This window comes from Lithobates pipiens, unplaced genomic scaffold, assembly GCF_037356315.1.
Source record: "Lithobates pipiens isolate NorthernLeopardFrog02 unplaced genomic scaffold, aLitPip1_a1.2 Scaffold_30, whole genome shotgun sequence".
NCBI lineage: Eukaryota > Metazoa > Chordata > Amphibia > Anura > Ranidae > Lithobates > Lithobates pipiens.
In genome coordinates this window covers 158,140,241-158,159,359 of record NW_027507791.1, presented here as the reverse complement: position 1 = coordinate 158,159,359, position 19,119 = coordinate 158,140,241, and the positions used below count along the sequence as shown (strand labels likewise).

Genomic DNA, 19,119 nt, shown 5'->3' with positions numbered 1-19,119 from the left:
CTGTAATTAAAAAATAAAAGTAATGCACATTTAGGAGATGACTGGTTCTCTTTAAAATATAAACTTTTACAAAATAATTGTTTCTTAGCTATGTAATACATTTTACCATTTCTCCAAATAAGCTTACATTAGAAGAAATAAGATTTAGCAAAGAAAATCCAATACTTGATGATTAAACTCTTGGAAAGTAGTTCCCCCGTTTGTATTACTGTGTACAAAGAAGCTCACTATTTGTATATATTAAGACGTTTTGAAATCTGACAGTAAATATAAGCATTTGCTTTGTTTAATCTATAATGGCACCCTATTTTTGGAATGTTTGTATGCTTTGTGGTGGGTCTCCTTTTTTTATCCTGAAGTACTTTCTTAAAATTGTTTGAGGTTAAAAAAAAAAAAGAAAAAAAAGATTGATCTAAAGGTTTTAATTTAATTAAGCAAAATCTATTGTTGTAGCTGTCACAGGAAAAAAAAAGGATAGGGTTACCATATACTGACAGATCTCTGAGAACGAAGGGGCGCTGATTAATTTGCCTACATGTACTATGGGGAATATAACCATAGTACAAGAATAAGTTATTGGAAAGTGTTTTATCACAGGCTCACTGAAAGATAAAGTACATGCAATTAAGCAGTTCCACTTTTTAATTAAGTGATATGAATAACTGGGATTTGACATTTTAAAATTGATGGAAACATGCTTTGATTCTTAATGTGCTTCTAATGAAGAGAAGAGTTGCTTATTCCTTCAAAGCCAGTTAGGACAATGATGCTTGAATCTTTTGCATTACATATTTTTATTGGCTCGTGTTTTCGGCTCCCTAAGGGGGGGCATTTAAATTTGTTGTATTTACCCCTGCGTGACTGAGGGTAAAACAAATGTTGACGCTCAAACACAATTTTGCAACTTTGAAATGCGTTAGTAAAACTGTACATATCACCCCATCTACTTTTTTTATCCAGGTGGTAAAATGGTAATGGATATTTTCAGTTTTTTGAATTGCAAAGGAAAACTGGCCTAAAACTTTTTCTTTTTTTTTTATTTGCTGTATATTTCTTACTATTATTATAAGTTATCACCAAAGAGAAGCCAAAATTAAATTCTCCTGACTTATACAATGATCCTTTGTACCCGTAGTAGGGCCCAGAAACAATAGCTCATGTTTTGCTTTTTTTTTTTTATCCTACCGCAAACACACTGACAGATACTTATTTAACAAATGCTTTTTTTTTTTTAAATCTGATCCAAAATATACGGAACATGACTTTTTTGACCCTGACCTTAACCTTTTTACTTTGACACTAACTCTGACACTGACCTATCTCAAACTTTGATCTAGCTATTTTTTCCTTTATTTTTTACTTTTTTTTTTTTATATACTCTTGTTTGTTTACAACTTTCTCCCCTGCAAGGAGAGAAAGATACAATTTATCTTTTTCTCCAATCAGAGTAACTTTCACCAGGGCAAATCAGGAATGTGAATCTCACCTATGGAGACGCAGACAAATACTAATCTCTATCAAAATTGAAAAAAAATATGTTTTACATACACTTTAAGTTAATTATTTTTTTTTAATTGTGTATTTCATATTTCCTTACGTTTAATATATTGGCTGTTATTTACAACTATTTTTGCTAACAAGTGGCTGAAGTTCAAGCATGTTGCTTATCTGCACAATAAATGGTCACAGCAGCATATTAAACCTGTGTCTCCACAGACCTATCTAACACATTTTACAATTTCTTGCAATTATGTTCAGCCATCCAATTTTTAAATACTAAAACATGTACAGAACATCTATGCAGTGCATGCACATTTCTCTGTTTTGTCTCTTTTAAAAAGCTTCAAAATGTTGATATGCCAGAAATCCGGTGTGCTCCTAACTTTCCTTTTGAGCTGACAACACAATGGGGTTGACTTACTAAAACTGGAGAGTGCACAACCTGGTGCAGCCTCTAACTTCAGCTTGTTCAATTAGTCTTTGGGGAAAAAAATTGGAAGCTGATTGTTTTCTATGCAGAGCTGCACCAGATTTTGCACTCTCCGGTTTTAGTAAATCAATCCAAATGATGATGAAATAGTAGGGGCGTTGAGAATGTTCACACAATAAATAGTGTAACGCTTCACTTCGGTTATCCAATCAAGGAAAAGGAAAATCCTAGTTTATTTAATTTAATTTGCACTTGATTGGATAATTAAAATTTATATTTACACAATGTATGTGAAGATTCTTAACTCCTTTAGTAAGTGATCCTGAATGCCTCCGTTGCACTGACATTTTGAGTAGTGTTGTCAGCCCTGCCCCATCCAGTTCTACTCTGCTGGTTTGACTACAAATTACCTAGACTAGAACCCCTGCTATTTTTTTTATTGCCGTTTGTGTCCCTGTTACAGCTTTTTCCTTACATCCTGCGTTATGAAACTGTTACTTTGGTTGAAAAAAAAGGCACAAGTCCATATAGAGTTCAATCAGTAGAAAAAAATAAACAGAACCCTTCATATTCAGAATCCTACAACTGAGCCAAAATAACTGACAGTAAGGGCCGGTTCACACAGCGGGCGATGCGAGGCGACACGACTCGCCTCGCCTCGCTCCCGCAAGTCGCCCCCGTTCTGTACAATGGAACCGTTCTGAGAGGAGCGACTCGAGTCGCTCCGACTCAGAAAAAAGGTTCCTGTACTACTTTCGGGCGACCTCGGGGCGACTTGCATTGACTTCTATACAGAAGTCATTTGCAAGTTGCCGCCGAGGCCGCTGCAGGTCGCGGCGAGGCAAGTCGGAGTCGCCTCGCCTGCAGTGTGAACCGGCCCTTATTGGATATTCTCTGCATCAACAATCTCTGGTGTTATTACCTATACATGTTAATATCCGGTTATATTTTCTGCATTTAGCAAAGCACCCAGCTCTTTAAAAAAAACATGGGATTGTGAACAGTGCCAACAGCTCAGCTCGCTACCTTTTCCCTTTGTGTATTAGCATAGTAGCTCGCAGGACCATCTGTATTCTAAGCTATTGCATACATACATTACCATGATCTGTCAATGGAATTAGGATAAGGATGGTAGCATGTTCTAGAGATACAATGCAAATTTGAGAGCAGATGAGGGCAGTTTGCACTGTTGCACACCAATAGCCGAGGGGTTATCATCATTTCTGTGTATAACAATCATAAAAATATGTTACGTTGAGCATGTGGAAATGTGTGTCATGTAAACTTAATTTGTAACTAGTCAAAGCAGCTAGATACAAATACTGTAACACTACCATAGACTACTGAGAATTGTTCTTATTGGTTTTTATCTTTGCATAATGTTTTTTTTTTTTTTTTTTTTTTAATCCCATTCTGGGATGTTTGGCAAGAAAGATAAAAATCAAAGCTGTAGTGTGAACTTTTGTAATTAATAATTGCTCAAGTTTCAGTTTACCTAATCCTTTTGTAGTGATAGGTTATTGAATCCTGGACAATCCTGGGCTAAATTTATACTGAACAATTTAGCAGCACCGTTGTGTGTTTAGTAACTTGACTATATTTGATACGTTTGGTAGACTGTTTTAATCATTTTTTAAATATTATAGGCTGACAAATGTACACAAACAAATGTATTATAATACAAATAATATACACATATGTAATACATATACAGCTAATTTTTAAATGGTTTGGATTTTTAATACTACTATTGTATCTTACAGTACAATATTAATCAGAGGCATGCTGCCATCTGCAGGCTTATTTTTGTGAATCAGCCTCCAGCCTGCATGTAATCACAATGCCGTAGAAATATGAATTATGAGCCTGAGGCACCCCCCCCCCCCTTTTCACATAGCACACAGGAACATAACTAAGGCTGTCAATCATCTAGAGATCCCTCCCCTGTCACCATTTTTCTCTTGGTGTCAGGAAAACGTGTCAGAAGTGGCTCATGCAGACAGCAGAGGAATGTCTTAGTGGACAGAAATGACACTTAGTGCTCTGGGTTGGGTCTGAACAACTAAAGTTCAGCAGGGCATAAAATAGCTTCAGCTTTTATACATTACACTTGTATGCAATTTTTTTCAGTAAAACATTACACCAACATGCAGTAAGTATAGACAATCCATTTTGTTCTGGTTTGATTGCAGTTAAATATATTTTGTTTGATTGCTATGGATTACTGCATTTTTTTTTCAGTAAAAAATTGCACCAACATGCAGTAAATATAGAGAATCCATTGTGCTCTGGTTTATTTTGTTTGATTGCTATGGATTACTTTGGCTTGACCAATTTTTTTGTTTAAAGTGGAATTCCAGTCATTTTTGTGTTTTATTAAGAGAGGGAGAGAAGGAACTTACACTTGGATCGCCTATGCCTGAAGATTGAAAACCTTTTGTGTGTAGCAGCCCACCAACCCCCCCCCCCCCCCCACATCCTTAATACCTACCTGAGCCCCATATTGATCAAGCGATGTGCACAAGAGCAGCAGCTCTCCCAGGTCTCTTCCACTTTATTGGCTGAGACAATTCCTGTGTTATTCACAGCCAGTGAGCCAATGAGGAGAGAGTTGGGGCAGGGCCGAGCCACACTCTGTGAATAGACACACAGAGCAGCGGCTTGGGAGTGAGCCTGCTCTGGTGCCCCCCATAGCAAGCTGCTTACTATGGGGGCACTCAGGAGGTGGGAGGGGCCAGAAGCGTCAGCAGGGAACCAGAGATGCGGGTTGCTCTGTGTAAAACACTGTACAGAGCAGGTAAGAATTACATGTTTATTTTTTTAATATCATTTTACCTTGAAAAACATTGACCTTGCCATGTTCCAGAAATGTAGCTTGAGAGGGGGTTAAGCCAGCTTTACTTCATCCGTTTTATTGTCACGCTTCTGAGCAATTGAATCGCTTGTTTACTTTATCGGCAGGACATTGAATTCCAATGCATTAGAGGTAAAGTCATTAAAAAAAAGTGAAAATGAAACTTTATGAATAAAATACCAGGCATGAAATTTAATGCACAAGAGATATACTATGCTTCTTCTGCATTTAAAGTTACTTGTCTGTCTGCCCACCCCTATACACTTAGCTGCACACGTGCAGTTCATTGTACTGTTTCAGCAATCCCATGGTAAATTAACTTTCATGCATGTATGGGAGTGATGTCATCTTTGCCCAACCAATAAAAGCAGCTGGCGAAAGATTTCAGCAGCTGGCTGGGAGCTCAGGGACACTGGAACGCTTGGGTGGAGGTAAGTTTACCACCTCTTTAACGTTTCAAGAGTATGGCAATAATATTGCTCACATAGTTTTGATCATATATTTAAAACACAGTTACTAATCACAAGGAAAGTAAAGGAAGACACAAGACACTTCTATATCAGACTACCAATGGTATAAAAGAAATAGTCACCTGATTACCCCCCCTCCAAACATGCATACACACACACACACACAACCCTGAATCACAAAGCATCCTGTTTTCTTTTGTTTGAATTTAGTGCGTCTTTATGTGTCTTCACCCTCTCAGCCACATCAGCCATTCTTAGGGATCTGTGAATGAGAAGACTTACAAGTTCCATCTGCCACTGCGACAGAGGGACTTGCAGATCACATCAGCACAAGTGTGGTGACATCCACAAACTTATGTTTGTTTACTTCCTCCAACCCCATAGCAGAAGGTCTGTATCAACCTGGGGATAAATAGTGCAAGAACCTGTGCGCTTCACTTGCAAGGCACTGATTGCAGTTGCAATGCACTTTGGGCTTGAAATGCACATTTTTTTTTTTTTTATCGTATAAATGTGAGTGCATTTTATTTTTTTTAAAAGGTGGAATATGTCATTATGGACCAGATTTAGGGTTTCTTCTCCCTAGGCCAACTGTCTTCTGCCACCGCCACTCCTATCCCAGCTTACTGTCTACCTTTTAGTATCACGTTTGTAAGATCTGACATCGTACCTACACAAGGCATGACAAGTATGGGAGCAGAGGGATATTTCTCTTACTCCATGTCAGTACGCTTGGCATTATTGGTTGAAAAAATAATGAAGGTTGCAGCTTGATTCTAGGTGTGTGGGCTTAGTGGAAAGACTGTAAGTGCACAGTATATTATTGTACCAATAGAAACATGTAAACTACTCAGATGAGGACTGAGAAGATCTGGCCAGATGCATTAGCATATAGGGTTCCTTACTGTACACAGGAATGTGTTACAGTCAATACCACACCTGGCAGTCCTGTCTCCCTAGACCACAGTCTACGTAAGCTATGCAAAATGCCAAAAATGTTTTCTTAGAAAATCTTTGCATAGTATCCTGCATGTGTTTAATAATTGCTAATCTTGACAGAGTGAATACTGGGTACATGTTGGGTCATAAACCCACATGTATAGTCTAGTGATTTTATAAATGAGTGTCGCAGAATCCATATTTTGTGGATTGAGAGAAAGAGGGCATAGTATAAGCCAACTAGTTTGCATATGAAAAGGTCATTATATGGAAATTATGTATTCACATTTCAGTAGTCATTACGATGGTAATTTTGGTCTTATGTTGCCATTCATTGTAATCTTCTCCTGATATACAGTATAGGGTCAGCAGAATGCAAAAACAAATGTCACAGTCACAAAAAAAGTTTAAAGAATGAGAAAACACAATATCACCCAAAACAATTGTAGTGAAGGGTCAGGTAATATAACTACAGACTTCAGCTGATGGCCGGGTCAGGAATGCCAATCAGGCTATCAAATTATTTTTCATACAAAACATAATTATACAAACATACACCTACTGTATTTTGATAACCTGCATGTGTGTGCCTATAGAGCAGCCTTTCTCAACCTTTTGAACACAGATGAACCCTTGAAACAGTTCTCCAGTCTCGGAGAACCCCTGCTAAAAATTTGAAATCTACAACTCATGATACAATATTGTGATGGTCAATGGTAAGAATGGTCCTTACACTTGTGGTCATTGGGAAGAATTACTCCCTTACAGGTAGCTAAAAAGATCAAAGTATTTGATCACCGCCGGAGTTTTTTTATAAACAAAAAAAGAACGAAAATTGTGAAAAAAATACCCAATAAAAAAATGTAAAAAATCAAATTTCTTCATAAATTTAGTCCAATATGTATTCATCTACATATTTTTGGTAGAAAAAATTCCCAGTAAGTGTATATTGATTGGTTTGCGCAAAAGTTATAGCATCTACAAACTATGGAATATTTTTATTTATTTTACATTTTTACTAGTAATTGCGCCGATCAGCAACTTATATAGAGACTGCAATATTGGGGTGGACAAATCGCAAACCTAACTAACACTTTTGACACTTTTTGGAGACCAGTAATACCGTGATCAGTGTTAAAAAATATGCACTGACACTTTAATAATGACACTGGCAAGGAAGGGGTTAATATCAGGGGAGATCAAAGGGATAAATGTATACATAGGTTGTGCTTACTAACTGTGGGGGAGGTGCTTTGACTAGGGGAAGGCAGCGATCTATGTTCCTGCTTAGCAGATACACAGGACCAAAGCCTTCCCAGCTGACAGAACGACAATCTGCCTTGTCTGCACAGGCAGACTGCGGTTTTGCATGTGTCCTGAACGCTCAGCGGGTCCCGGCAGACATCGAAGCCGCTGGACCCGCTAATTGGCTCCTGCTGTTTCCATTCACAGCGGGAGTGAGTTGCTGGCGGCATGCATGCACTCCAGACCCGAAAGTGTCAGATCACATACTAAGTATGTGACCTGGCACAGAGAGGCTGCCCTGTCACAGTAAATGTATGTGTGGTGGTCAGTAAAATGGTTAACTTCTTTATAAACTATAATGTTTAGCTGTACACAGTTACTGCAGTGTATGTGTATTGTTTTTTTAAACTTGCATTGTAAACAATATTTTCAATGCTTATATTGATAAATCTGGTGCTGTAGAAATTCATTTTATAATCATCTAGGTCAGAATATATACAACTGGGTATGATCTTGGTAGGTTGGGGGTGGAAGCTAGTATCATGGCGTACGGCGTACAAGGTTTGCAATTTACCAGCTTTTAGGGACACTGTGATGCCCAAGATGTTTACGGAGTTGATGGAAGTGCTCATTTTTAATTTGATGGACAGAATGTGATAAATAATATTATAAATTGAATGTACTAATACAATGTAGCATCTTTTGTAGGGCATTAATAAATGTGTGCTGTAACTCAATTAATAAGTTGGCATACTGTAGTGTAGTTTTACTTCCCTTAGTGGTCCTCAGGGGCAGAGAATACTGTATATCTCATTATCAGAAGTGAGAGTAAAAAAAAACATCCTTAAAGTGGACCTCCAACCTGAAGTGGAGTGAAGATACCTGGATAATCCCGGACAAGCTAGCCGCAGAGATTAGAGATTTTCCCTCCCTGGTGTCATGTGACTCGTTAGTGTTACAAGGTCTCGGGTGTGAATGAGGAGCAGGTGTGTTAAATTTGGTGTTACCGCTCTCACTCTCTCATACTGGTCACTGGAAGTTCAACATGGCACCTCATGGCAAAGAACTCTCTGAGGATCTGAAAAAAAGCCTAGGCTATAGGAAGATTGCCAAGACCCTGAAACTAAGCTGCAGCATGGTGGCCAAGACCATACAGTGGTTTAACAGGACCAGTTCCACTCAGAACAGGCCTCGCCATGGTCAACCAACTAACCAAAGAAGTTGAGTGCTCATGCTCAGCTGGCAGCACTCATGCAGCCCCAGACCATAACACTCCCACCACCATGCTTGACTGTAGGCAAGACACACTTGTCTTTGTACTCCTCACCTGGTTGCCGCCACACACGATTGACACCGCCTGAACCAAATAAGTTTATCTTGGTCTCATGAGACCACAGGACATGGTTCCAGTAATCCATGTCCTTAGTCTGCTTGTCTCCAGCAAACTATTTGCAGCCTTTCTTGCGCATCAGAGGCTTCAGCATATGGTCTGAGCACTGACAGCCTGACCTCCGACCCCTTCAATATTTGCAGCAATGCTAGCAGCACTCATACATTTATTTCTCAAAGACAACCTCTGGATATGACGCTGAGCAGCTGCACTGAACTTCTTTGGTCGACCATGGCGAGGCCTGTTCTAAGTGGAACTTGTCCTGTTAAACCACTGTATGGTCTTGGCCACCGCGCCGCAGCTCAGTTTCATGGTCTTGGCAATCTTCTTATAGCCTAGGCTTTTTTTCAGATCCTCCAAGTTCTTTGCCATGAGGTGCCATGTTGAACTTCCAGTGACCAGTATGAGAGTGAGAGCGATAACACCATATTTAACACATCAGCTCCCCATTCACACCTGAGACCTTGTAACACTAACAAGTCATATTACATCGGGGAGGGAAAATGTCTAATTGGGCCACTTAGGGGTTTGTTGCCAGCAGTTTAGACATGAATGGCTGTGTTGAGTTATTTTGAGTGGACAGAAAATTTACACTGTTATACAATCTGTACACTCACTACTTTACATTGTAGTAAAGTGTCATTTGTTCAGTGTTGTCACATGAAAAGATATAATAAAATATTTACAAAAATGTGAGGGATGTACTCGCTTTTGTGAGATACTGTATTATATTACAACTTACCAGTCCTTAGGTTTGGTGGCAGCATTAGGTTCTTTTTTCATGCTAAGAATATTTTCAGCAACTAAAATACAAAATACCTGTTGATCATGCAAAAAATGCTGTGTCCTTGTAACTTGCTATGAGTTCACCTGAAATCACAGTGGTATCTTTCTTCTAAGCTGTCTTCTGTGCACTGCAAATTCCCCTGCCCCCATGCAATGTATATGAAGAAAGGAGGATACGTTTGAAGCAGGAAAGCAGCCTAGGTTGACAATGCTGCAACTTCATAGATACAATGGAGTGAGGAAGGGAAGCCACATTAGAACAGGAATTTATTTGCAGTATTACCAGGTAAATAGAATTCGTAATGAGCCTGAACAATAGAGAACCAAAGAAGCCACCAAATCTAGGCACTGGTAAGCTTCATTATATTACATTTTTATTTTTGGGTTTAGATACACATTAAAATCTATTTGGTTCAATAAGGATGACAAAAATGTATGGCACACTTTGATTTCTGAGATGTTACTCTACACATATACCCATGGTAACTAGCAGCATTAATTATAGCAGTTGCTGAATATTGTAACATCTTTTAGGAAAAAAACTTGGATTCTGAAGAAAACTAGAAGTAGTTCTGACTATTGGCTTGATAAATACTTATTATGATGAATCCACTAGTAACTGTATACATTCCAGAACCAAAAGTACTTGAAAGATAGGGAGCTGTTGGAGGGCCCTTGATGTCTTCACTTATAACACAGGAGTGCTGGTCCTGCATTGTACATGATGATGTCAGAGCTGTGATCACCAGAGTGTCGAAGAGAAAAGGCTTTGAGGGACTGGTACAATGAAAGGATGAAGCTATAGGAACAAGGGAAAAGGACATTAAAAGTGCTTTGTACTGGTACCTTTTGCAAAAACTAGCTTTTAACACTATTAACACTAGCAGTAGTGAGGTCTTGGGGGGGGGGGGGGGAATATATTTTTCATGTTTCAAGATGATTGTTGAAAGTGAGGTCACCTTAATCAGTCAACAGTTGTCAGCTATGCCTCTGAGACTTATGTAGGCATACTTCTGCACTTCTAGTAAGGATGTAACAAATAAAAAAAAGGCATACATTGTAGGAAATCATTTTGCACAAGACTACTTTATAGAGGACATGAATGTCTTGTTTCTAAAGGGGAATTTTAAAACCAGAGAGAACATTTTTCTTAAAGAGGAAGTAAACCCTGATGGGTTTACTTCCTCTTTGATTCCCTGCAAAGGTAAAGCATAATGGACTACTATGCATCGCATAGTAGTCCATTATGTGTCACTTACCTGACACAGGAGCCAGCAAAGTCCCCGCTGTCCCCTGTAGCCCGAAGCCTCCATCTTCTTGGTGGGTCTCACTGCTCCGGCGCTGTCATTCGTCGGAGCCGCGATGTCACTCCCGCGCATGCACACGGGAGCCGCCACTTGCGGCATATCGCCATTAACTGCGGTGCGCTCAGTGCACCTGCGTGCCGCTGTCTACGGCGCATGCGCCGTAGACAACGGTGCTGGTCTTTCAGCAAATATCTCCTAAACCGCGTAGGTTTAGGAGATATTTCTTGGACCTACAGGTAAGCCTTAATCTAGGCTTACCTGTAGGTCAAAGTTGTTTGTAAGGGTTTACAACCACTTTAAATCTGAGTTCCAGGAAAAGAAAAATGTATATCAGGTCTGCAAAATGATTTATCAGTTCTCCAACTTTTGTGATTCATATACATCCACCAATCGCACAGCCAGGAGGGTTAAAAATGCAATTGTATTTCCACTCATAGCTTGCTAGCTGAACAGTGAAGGAGCCACACCAAATACTGTATATCTTCCGCTCTGGCTGGCTGACAGACCACATTTGTTAAGTGCTGCAATTATTGGCGTATTGTGCTGATAAATCCATTCAGTATAAGGGAATAGTATGTTTGTGTGTATGAAAGTAACCTTATTTGTTAAAGCATTGATGGTTTGCAGGCAATGTTATAAAGTACTGAAGATGTAGCATTTAGGTTTTTAGAATTGTGTTTTATTTTTATCTACAAGGGACCAAACCGAAACTTACTGCTCAATGGGAAATCCTACCCAGCAAAGGTCAGATTAATCCGAGGAGGCTGCTTGCCTCCAGTCAAGAGGAGGCAGATGAACTGGATTGATGCTCCCGATGATGTTTTTTATATGGCAACAGAGGAAACAAGGCAAGTCCCGACAGCATTATATAATGTAAAATAGTCCTGATTATCTGTGTATTCTCCTGGCTTCTCTTGTCCATTTACCACATTGCAATGGTGTGTGTGCATATTAAAGGGCCAATCATATTTAAGTAACCTTTTGTGTTGTGTTATTTGTGCTTTGACGAATAGAAAAATACATTCACAGGCCACTTTATTAGGTACACCTTGCTAGTATTGGGTTGGACCCCCTTTTGCCTTCAGAACTGCCTTGCTCAGAGATTTTGGTCCATATTGGCATGATAGCATCACACAGATGCTGAAGATTTGTCGCCTGCACATCCATGATGCGAATCTCCCATTCCACCACATTCCAAAGGTGCTCCTATTGCATTGAGATCTGGTGACTGTGGAGGCCTTCGGAGTACAGTGAACTCATTGTCATCTTAAAAAAAAAACGTTTGAGGTGATTTGAGCAATCTTCTATTGTCCAAATTTGGTAAGCCTCTGCAAATTATTGCCTCAGTTTCCTGCCCTTAGCTGACAGGAGTGGCACCCGGTGTGGTCTTCTGGTGCTGTAGCCCATCTGCTTTAAGGTCCGATGTGTTGTGCATTCAGAGATGGTATTCTGCATACCTTGGTTGTAACAAATGGTTATTTGCGTTACTGTCTGCCTATTCTCTGACCTGATATCAACAAGGCATTTTCATCCATACAACTGGCGCTCACTGGATATTTTATCTTTTTCGGGACCATTCTCTGTACACCCTTGAGCTGGTTGTGTGTGAAAATCCCAGTAGATTAGCAGTTTTTTAAATACTCAGACCAGCCTGTCAGGCACCAACAGCTATGCCATGTTCAAAGTCACTTTAATCCTGTTTCTTTCCCATTCTGATGCTCAGGTTTGAACTTCAGCAAGTCTTCTTCATCACATCTAGATGCCTTAATACATTGAGTTGCTGCCATGTGTTTGGCTGTTTTATAATAATAATAATCATGTCATGTCCACACTGGTGTATTTCTCTAACAAAGAATACCAGTAGAGAAACCCTGGACCAGGAGTCACTGCAGAGTAGGCCAACTCAGACATCTATTTCTTGAACATGGATTTCCCAGATTATTATGAAACCATACTATTATTAAATCTCTGTAGCTGGAATAGTGTAGGAAGCCTTTTCTTTTAAAATTAAACAAAATACCCTTTTAAATATAGGCACTACATTGGCCTTACTGGCACATTATCACTATGCCGGCCCTTACATAGTTACATAATTAGTAAGGTTGAATAAAGACACCAATCCATCCAGTTCAACCTGAGTGAATGTCTACAATTGTCCCTATCTCTCTACATTGCACACTCACATCAGTCCCTACCCTCAAGGAGCCCACAATCCAAGGTCCCCATTCATATACTAGGGACAATTTTGGACAGAAGCCAATTAACCTTTGTCTTTGAGAACATGCAAACTCCAGGCAGGTAGCGTCGTGGTTGGGATATGAATCAGTGACCCTTTCTATTGCTAGGCGAAAGTGCTAACCACTACACCACTGTGCCGCACCCTTACAGTCCTTTTTTTAAGCTGTGCAAGGAACAGAGTTTCCACCTCCTCATCAATGCAGCACAGTGGTGTAGTGGTTAGCACTCTCACCTAGCAGTAAGAAGGGTCGCTGGTTCGAATCCCAACCACGACACTACCTGCCTGGAGTTTGCATGTTCTCCCTGTGCCTGCGTGGGTTTCTTCCGGGTACTCCGGTTTCCTCCCACAATCCAAAGACATGCAGGTAGGTTAATTGGCTTCTGTCCAAAATTGGCCCTAGTATATGAAGCAGAAATATTGTCATAAGTATGTGCTGTCGAGAGAAAGGCATGTGGAAACAGCAGGAAAGAAAAAAGAGAAAGATAGACATGTAACACTAACATCCTGCGTTAGATTATTGATCAGGGGACAGATGGACCAGTAATTTGAAAGAAATACAGATAGAATGGTCATGGATCTTCCATTAAATGAATTAGCTGTTAAACTTGGGGGGGGGGGTTACCCAGTGTTACCCAGTGTTACCCAGTGTTACCCAAGAAAGAGGACAGTGTAGAGTGGTGTTTAGCATGTCCCAGGTTTTAAGAAGTGAGGACATCGGTGTCAAGAGAGTATGTTTACTGTGACCTATGTTGTGGGTTTACCCACATTAGAGAGGCACGTGGTATATCTTCGGAGGATTGTTTTAGGGGGATCCACAATTTTTACTGAAAAAAAGAACAATCAACAGTATGTCTCAGATTGCAACCCTGTACTGTTGTAGTATTCCATATAAGGTAGAAGAAGGGTACAGAGGCACCTCTAAGTGCACACTGATTAACACATTTATTGAACATAAAGTAGGAGAGCAAATCACATTTTTGTAGATAAAACAGGCATGTAAGTGTAGCGGTACCCTTGTAAGGGCTGCTGATTTGGTTATAGCAATCCGCCAATCACCCTGCTGCCAATTTCCCATTCACAATTTTAAAGACCATGAACAGTCATTCTTCTCCATTTTGTTGTTTTTATTGTGGGGTACAACTTGGATAGGAGAAAAAACGGGGAACATGAGAAGCCCATGATATAGCACATTCTTGAAATTACTGACTTGGCCTTGTATCCCTGTATTTCTGTGCATTAAGTTCTTTACTGACTGTTGCTTCTTTTGCTTTGTGCAAATCCTTTACTGCATAGTTACTAGCATCACTTCCAAAAGAACAAATGGAACCACTCTGAATAATTCCCACCTGTACACTGGAATGATGTTGTCTCCATGAATTAAAGAGCCAGAGCTACAACACAGCTGCTCTCTCCAGCCTCCATGAGGCCGCGTACACACGGGCGGACTGTTCGTCCAACTTTGTCCGCTGAACAGTGTTTGGGCGGACAGTCCGCTCGTGTGTGGGCTTTCAGCGGACAGTTTCAGCGGACAGTTGGACGGACAAGGTTTTTCGGAAATTCCGTAAAACTGTCCGCTGAAACCTTGTTTCAGCGAACAGTCCGCTCGTGTGTAGGCTTGTTCGTCAAACAAAGTTGCGCGCATGCTCAGAAAGGATTTTCACGCCGAAAGCTATAATGCAGTGTATAGGACGTCGTGTTTTTCGTCCCGTCGTACGTGCCGTTCACGTCATCGCGCACGGTTTCAGCAAACTGTTCGTCCGTCGTGTGTGGCCATGTCCGTCCATGCTAAGTTTGAGCGGACTGTTTGCCGAAACTGTTGGACGGACAAAGTTGGGCGAACAGTCCGCGCGTGTGTACGCGGCCTCAGTCGAACAGTCACTTCAGTCTTTGGAAGATATTACCAATGTGCTAACCAGGCCAGAGATGATACAGCATCTCCCCCTGATGACCTGACACATGCCAATAAATGGACTACTGATTCCAGCCAGTCTGTCGCTAACAATACTGTGTTCCCCGGCCACAGCATTCTACTCTGCTCTGACCAGTTTCTCTTCTTCTGTTACACTGACCTTTCTCCTCCGGAACAGTTCTGTGTCCCCCCGGCCAGAGAATGGTGCTCCACTGTCCCCCGCTTATGTGCTACTTCCCCGGAACACCACCTCAGACCTCCTTTGTCTTTCTGCTCCACAGAACTCCCCTGGAAGCATGTGATCCCAGCTTATATGAGAGGCCTGCCCCCTGCCAATACAGAAAAATAATTGGTCAGGGCTCCCCACATTAGTTGCCTGCCACTCAGTTCTTAAGTCCCACCTCTCTTCCAGAACAATCCATCTGAAAGCAGAGAAGGCATCTCTGAGCCAAAGTACAGGTGGCCAAAACCCCCCACTACACTAGACACTCCCAATCCAAAATTACAATAACCATGCCTGAAATAAAACACAGGCCTAGCTAAATTTACCTGCACTTGGGCCCTGAGTTAGAAAAATACTACTTTAGCACCTACCTTTCGGTAGAGGGTGCTACATATGTATAGTCCACTGTTTGTGGGACAGTGCAGAGAAGAATCTCATCTACCTATCAACGTTCTGAAGCTTTGTCCGATTTTGCTGTCTCTGCAAGTATATAGCCCAGGCAGAATTCCAAGTTGATTTAAAGATACACACTCCACAAACCCTTTACCTAGTGTATCATCACAGCGCTGTGGATAACTCAATATTTTATATCTTAGCTGCCACTTACCATAAAATGTCACATATAAAAAGGTGCATACAAAAATAGTAGTAAACTTCCAAAAAACTAATTAGTTGCACGTGGCGCTATGAACTGTGTACCTTTCAGTGCACAAATCCTCACCTCCTCAGTGATCCTATCTCAAATCATAAATTGTCTAATCAATAACAAAATATATAAATATTAATCACTCAGTGAATACCCAAATTTACATTTAAATTACACATATAGTGAAAAATATATAATCAAATGTGAATATAGTCCATCCACCACACAATATTCGAAAAAGCATCCAGATTACAGAAAGTCTTTCTATAAATGCATAAGAAGAATATCCAGTGCTCAGATTCCTTTCTACAAGTGACTCCTTCACCACACCATCCGTGATTTATGCTCCCCCCTTCGTGAAAACACTCACCGACTGCTAAGCCTTACACTCTCGTGTGAGGCTCAAGGGCTTTCAAATGATCTCTCAAGATGAAATTCAGACCCCAGCACATCCGATTGGAACTTCTCCACTTACGCACTTCATTGTATAAATATATACCTCAAAGAGAAATCACAGAGGGAGACCCCAATAGTGTAATACTGCAAACACTCTTTAATGTATAAAAAATCTCACTCCTTATGCACTCACATGAACTTAAAAACACAAAATCACTTCAAGAGAGTAAAAAGACTCGCTTCACAACTTCACTCCACAATATTATTCTGAATACGTCGGGGCATTGGTGGTCACGGCGGACTCATAAGATACGGTACTGTATCGCTTGATCTCACCCCTCCTCGTGCGTCCCGCCTGGTCCCACACAGCAGGTCTATTCGAAAAAGGGGCGCCTTCAAGTCAGATGGAACAGTCCTCTTAGTCCTGTGCCTCCTTCCCAGCTCCGTGTATGTCAGCTCAATAGTCACCAGATAGCCACGCCCCCGACATGTTTCGTCACATCAGACTTAATCATGGGATTGGCTATCTGGTCCAGCATCCCTCCTTATATTCCCCCATCGTCGAATCAACGTCCTTAATTTTTCTTCTGTCACTCCCATATTAATGGAGTGTATACTAACGTCCATAACACGCGCCGACGCCAAATGCCCGATTTGCGCATGCCCAAATCACAGCATTCGATTTCTCCATTTCGAAAACTGGTGTATCATACCAGACATTCGATTTGAGAGTTCGCTACAGTTTCCTGCCCGTGCGTCGATATTTGTCACGTGTGTCGAAATATTCGATCTTAGATATTGCATTCGATGCTTTATAGGTTCCGCTCCGGTCTCAATGCTTAACAAACTCTGCATGCTAATAGATCTCGCATGCGCCGGGATCGAGACTAAGTGTCCCCATCTCCACAATAATCAAGTATTGAGTTCCATGTCCCCACATTCCATCATTGAGAAAATGTGGAACCCTTAAAGTGCTACCTCTAGTGATGTTAATAACCATCAGTAGTATCTCTCCATATACGTGAACGGTGTCCCTCTGTATGACGCATTGTATTAAGTCAACTAACACTGAGTAGCCATACCCCCACACAGCGTGCAAACCAGTGTATATGAACCTATAGACTGGTGCCATACTCTGTCGCCGTGTCATCAATGCGCCAACGTTTACAATAATGGTTACAATAATGGATATCATACATCTTTAACTGGCTGATAGGTACATATATTGCGGTATTACACATGCAGATCTAATTCAATTCAAGCGGAAATGAATATATCTCAAAGATACCATCTATATTGCGGGTGCACTTGACATATAAATACAACTCCAAATACAAAACATTCTTAAAAATCTAAAATCGCATAGAAGGAGATCCCAATGCTAATAACCTAAACAGAGATAAAATTAGCATTATCATAATAATTTCAGGGCTTCCCCATCAATAACTTATGTGAAGACTTATTTTAGAGATCAATGGTTGGTAACCTCCTATACATTTCCCTCTCGGGGTTGCAACCTTAGATGGTCGACCTCATGTGCATTTCCATATCGGAACTGCTATCTACTGTCTGTAACACTTGAGAAATCACTGAACCCCATCATCTCATACAGGATGTTTCCACTAAGGGGACTAATTCCCCCTATTAGGACCACACTGTTGCTGTCCATACTTGCTTGCCTATAAGTCACTAATGTAGCAATTAAGGTCCAGCTCTATGTTCATCCCTCTCGGATAGAGACTCCTCAGCAAGAAGATCCACTTGGTCTCCCTCTGCGACAGATCCCTTACCCGATTTGAACCCCTCCAAGAGGGATGAACATGATCTATTCCACAAAACTGTAGTAAATCGGGATTTTGTTGATGGTGTTCCTTGAAATGTAGTGACACGCTATGGTACTGGTAACCTTTTCGGATGTTGGTCAAATGTTCTGAGATACGTACTCTCAATAATCTCTTTGTACGTCCTACATATAGTAATTTACAGGGACACCATAGCAAATATACAATATAAGACATATTGCATGTCATGAATTCCTTGATTTCAAATGATTCACCCTCGCTGTTGGTTATTGAGGTGATCCCCCTGTTTATCTGGTGAACAGTTCTACAACATATACACCTCCTACAAGCATAGAAACCTTTCAGGTCACCCGAGATGGTAATTCGTTTAGGGGGGTCCAGAACCTTTTTTACAACCCTATCCCCTATATTGGGTGCCCGTCTGTAGATAAATCCCGGGGTTTTGGGTATCACCCCTCCCAAATATTTATCCCTACCCAGGATATGCCAGTGTGTTCTAAAAATTTGTTCTACCTCTCTAAATTGATGATGGAAATTAGACAAAAATCTTAGTTGATGTTGTGACCCCTCCCCTTCCTTTCTCCTCCCCTCCAGGCAGGTTTCCCTTGGAATATTTGCAACCGTCCCAATAGTTTCATCCAAGATGGTTTCTGAGTACCCTTTCTGTATAAACCTCTCCTTCAAGATTTGGGACTGGGCTGCGAAATCCTCTTTAGTTGAACAGTTCCTACGGACCCTTAGAAATTGCCCCTTAGGGATGTTTCTAATCCAGGATGGGTGGTGTCCGCTCTTAGTTGATAAATAGCTATTTCGATCTGTGTTCTTAAAATACACTGTCGTGCTCAATCTATCATCCTTTCTCTCTATCAGGAGATCAAGGAAGTTTACCGTAGTGGAACTAATATTGAACTCCAACTTAATATCATTCGTGTTGGAGTTCAATCTTTCCAAGAAATGTAAAACTGAAGCCTCTGTTCCCCCCC

General features: G+C 40.7%; 1 protein-coding gene across 11 annotated transcripts in view; it reads left to right on the top strand.

Annotated features, from left to right (window-relative positions):
* MTA1 (metastasis associated 1) overlaps window positions 1-19,119 on the top strand; it is a 635,520-nt gene that overhangs the window by 543,866 nt on the left and 72,535 nt on the right. For 6 of the 11 annotated variants that reach the window (XM_077465019.1, XM_077465018.1, XM_077465021.1 and 3 more), the window contains one exon: window positions 11,618-11,769. The exons of the other annotated variants lie outside the window; for them this stretch is intronic. In XM_077465019.1, the coding sequence (XP_077321145.1) occupies window positions 11,618-11,769 (152 nt within the window). The remainder of the gene's footprint in view (window positions 1-11,617; window positions 11,770-19,119) is intronic. 11 annotated transcript variants of the gene reach the window in all.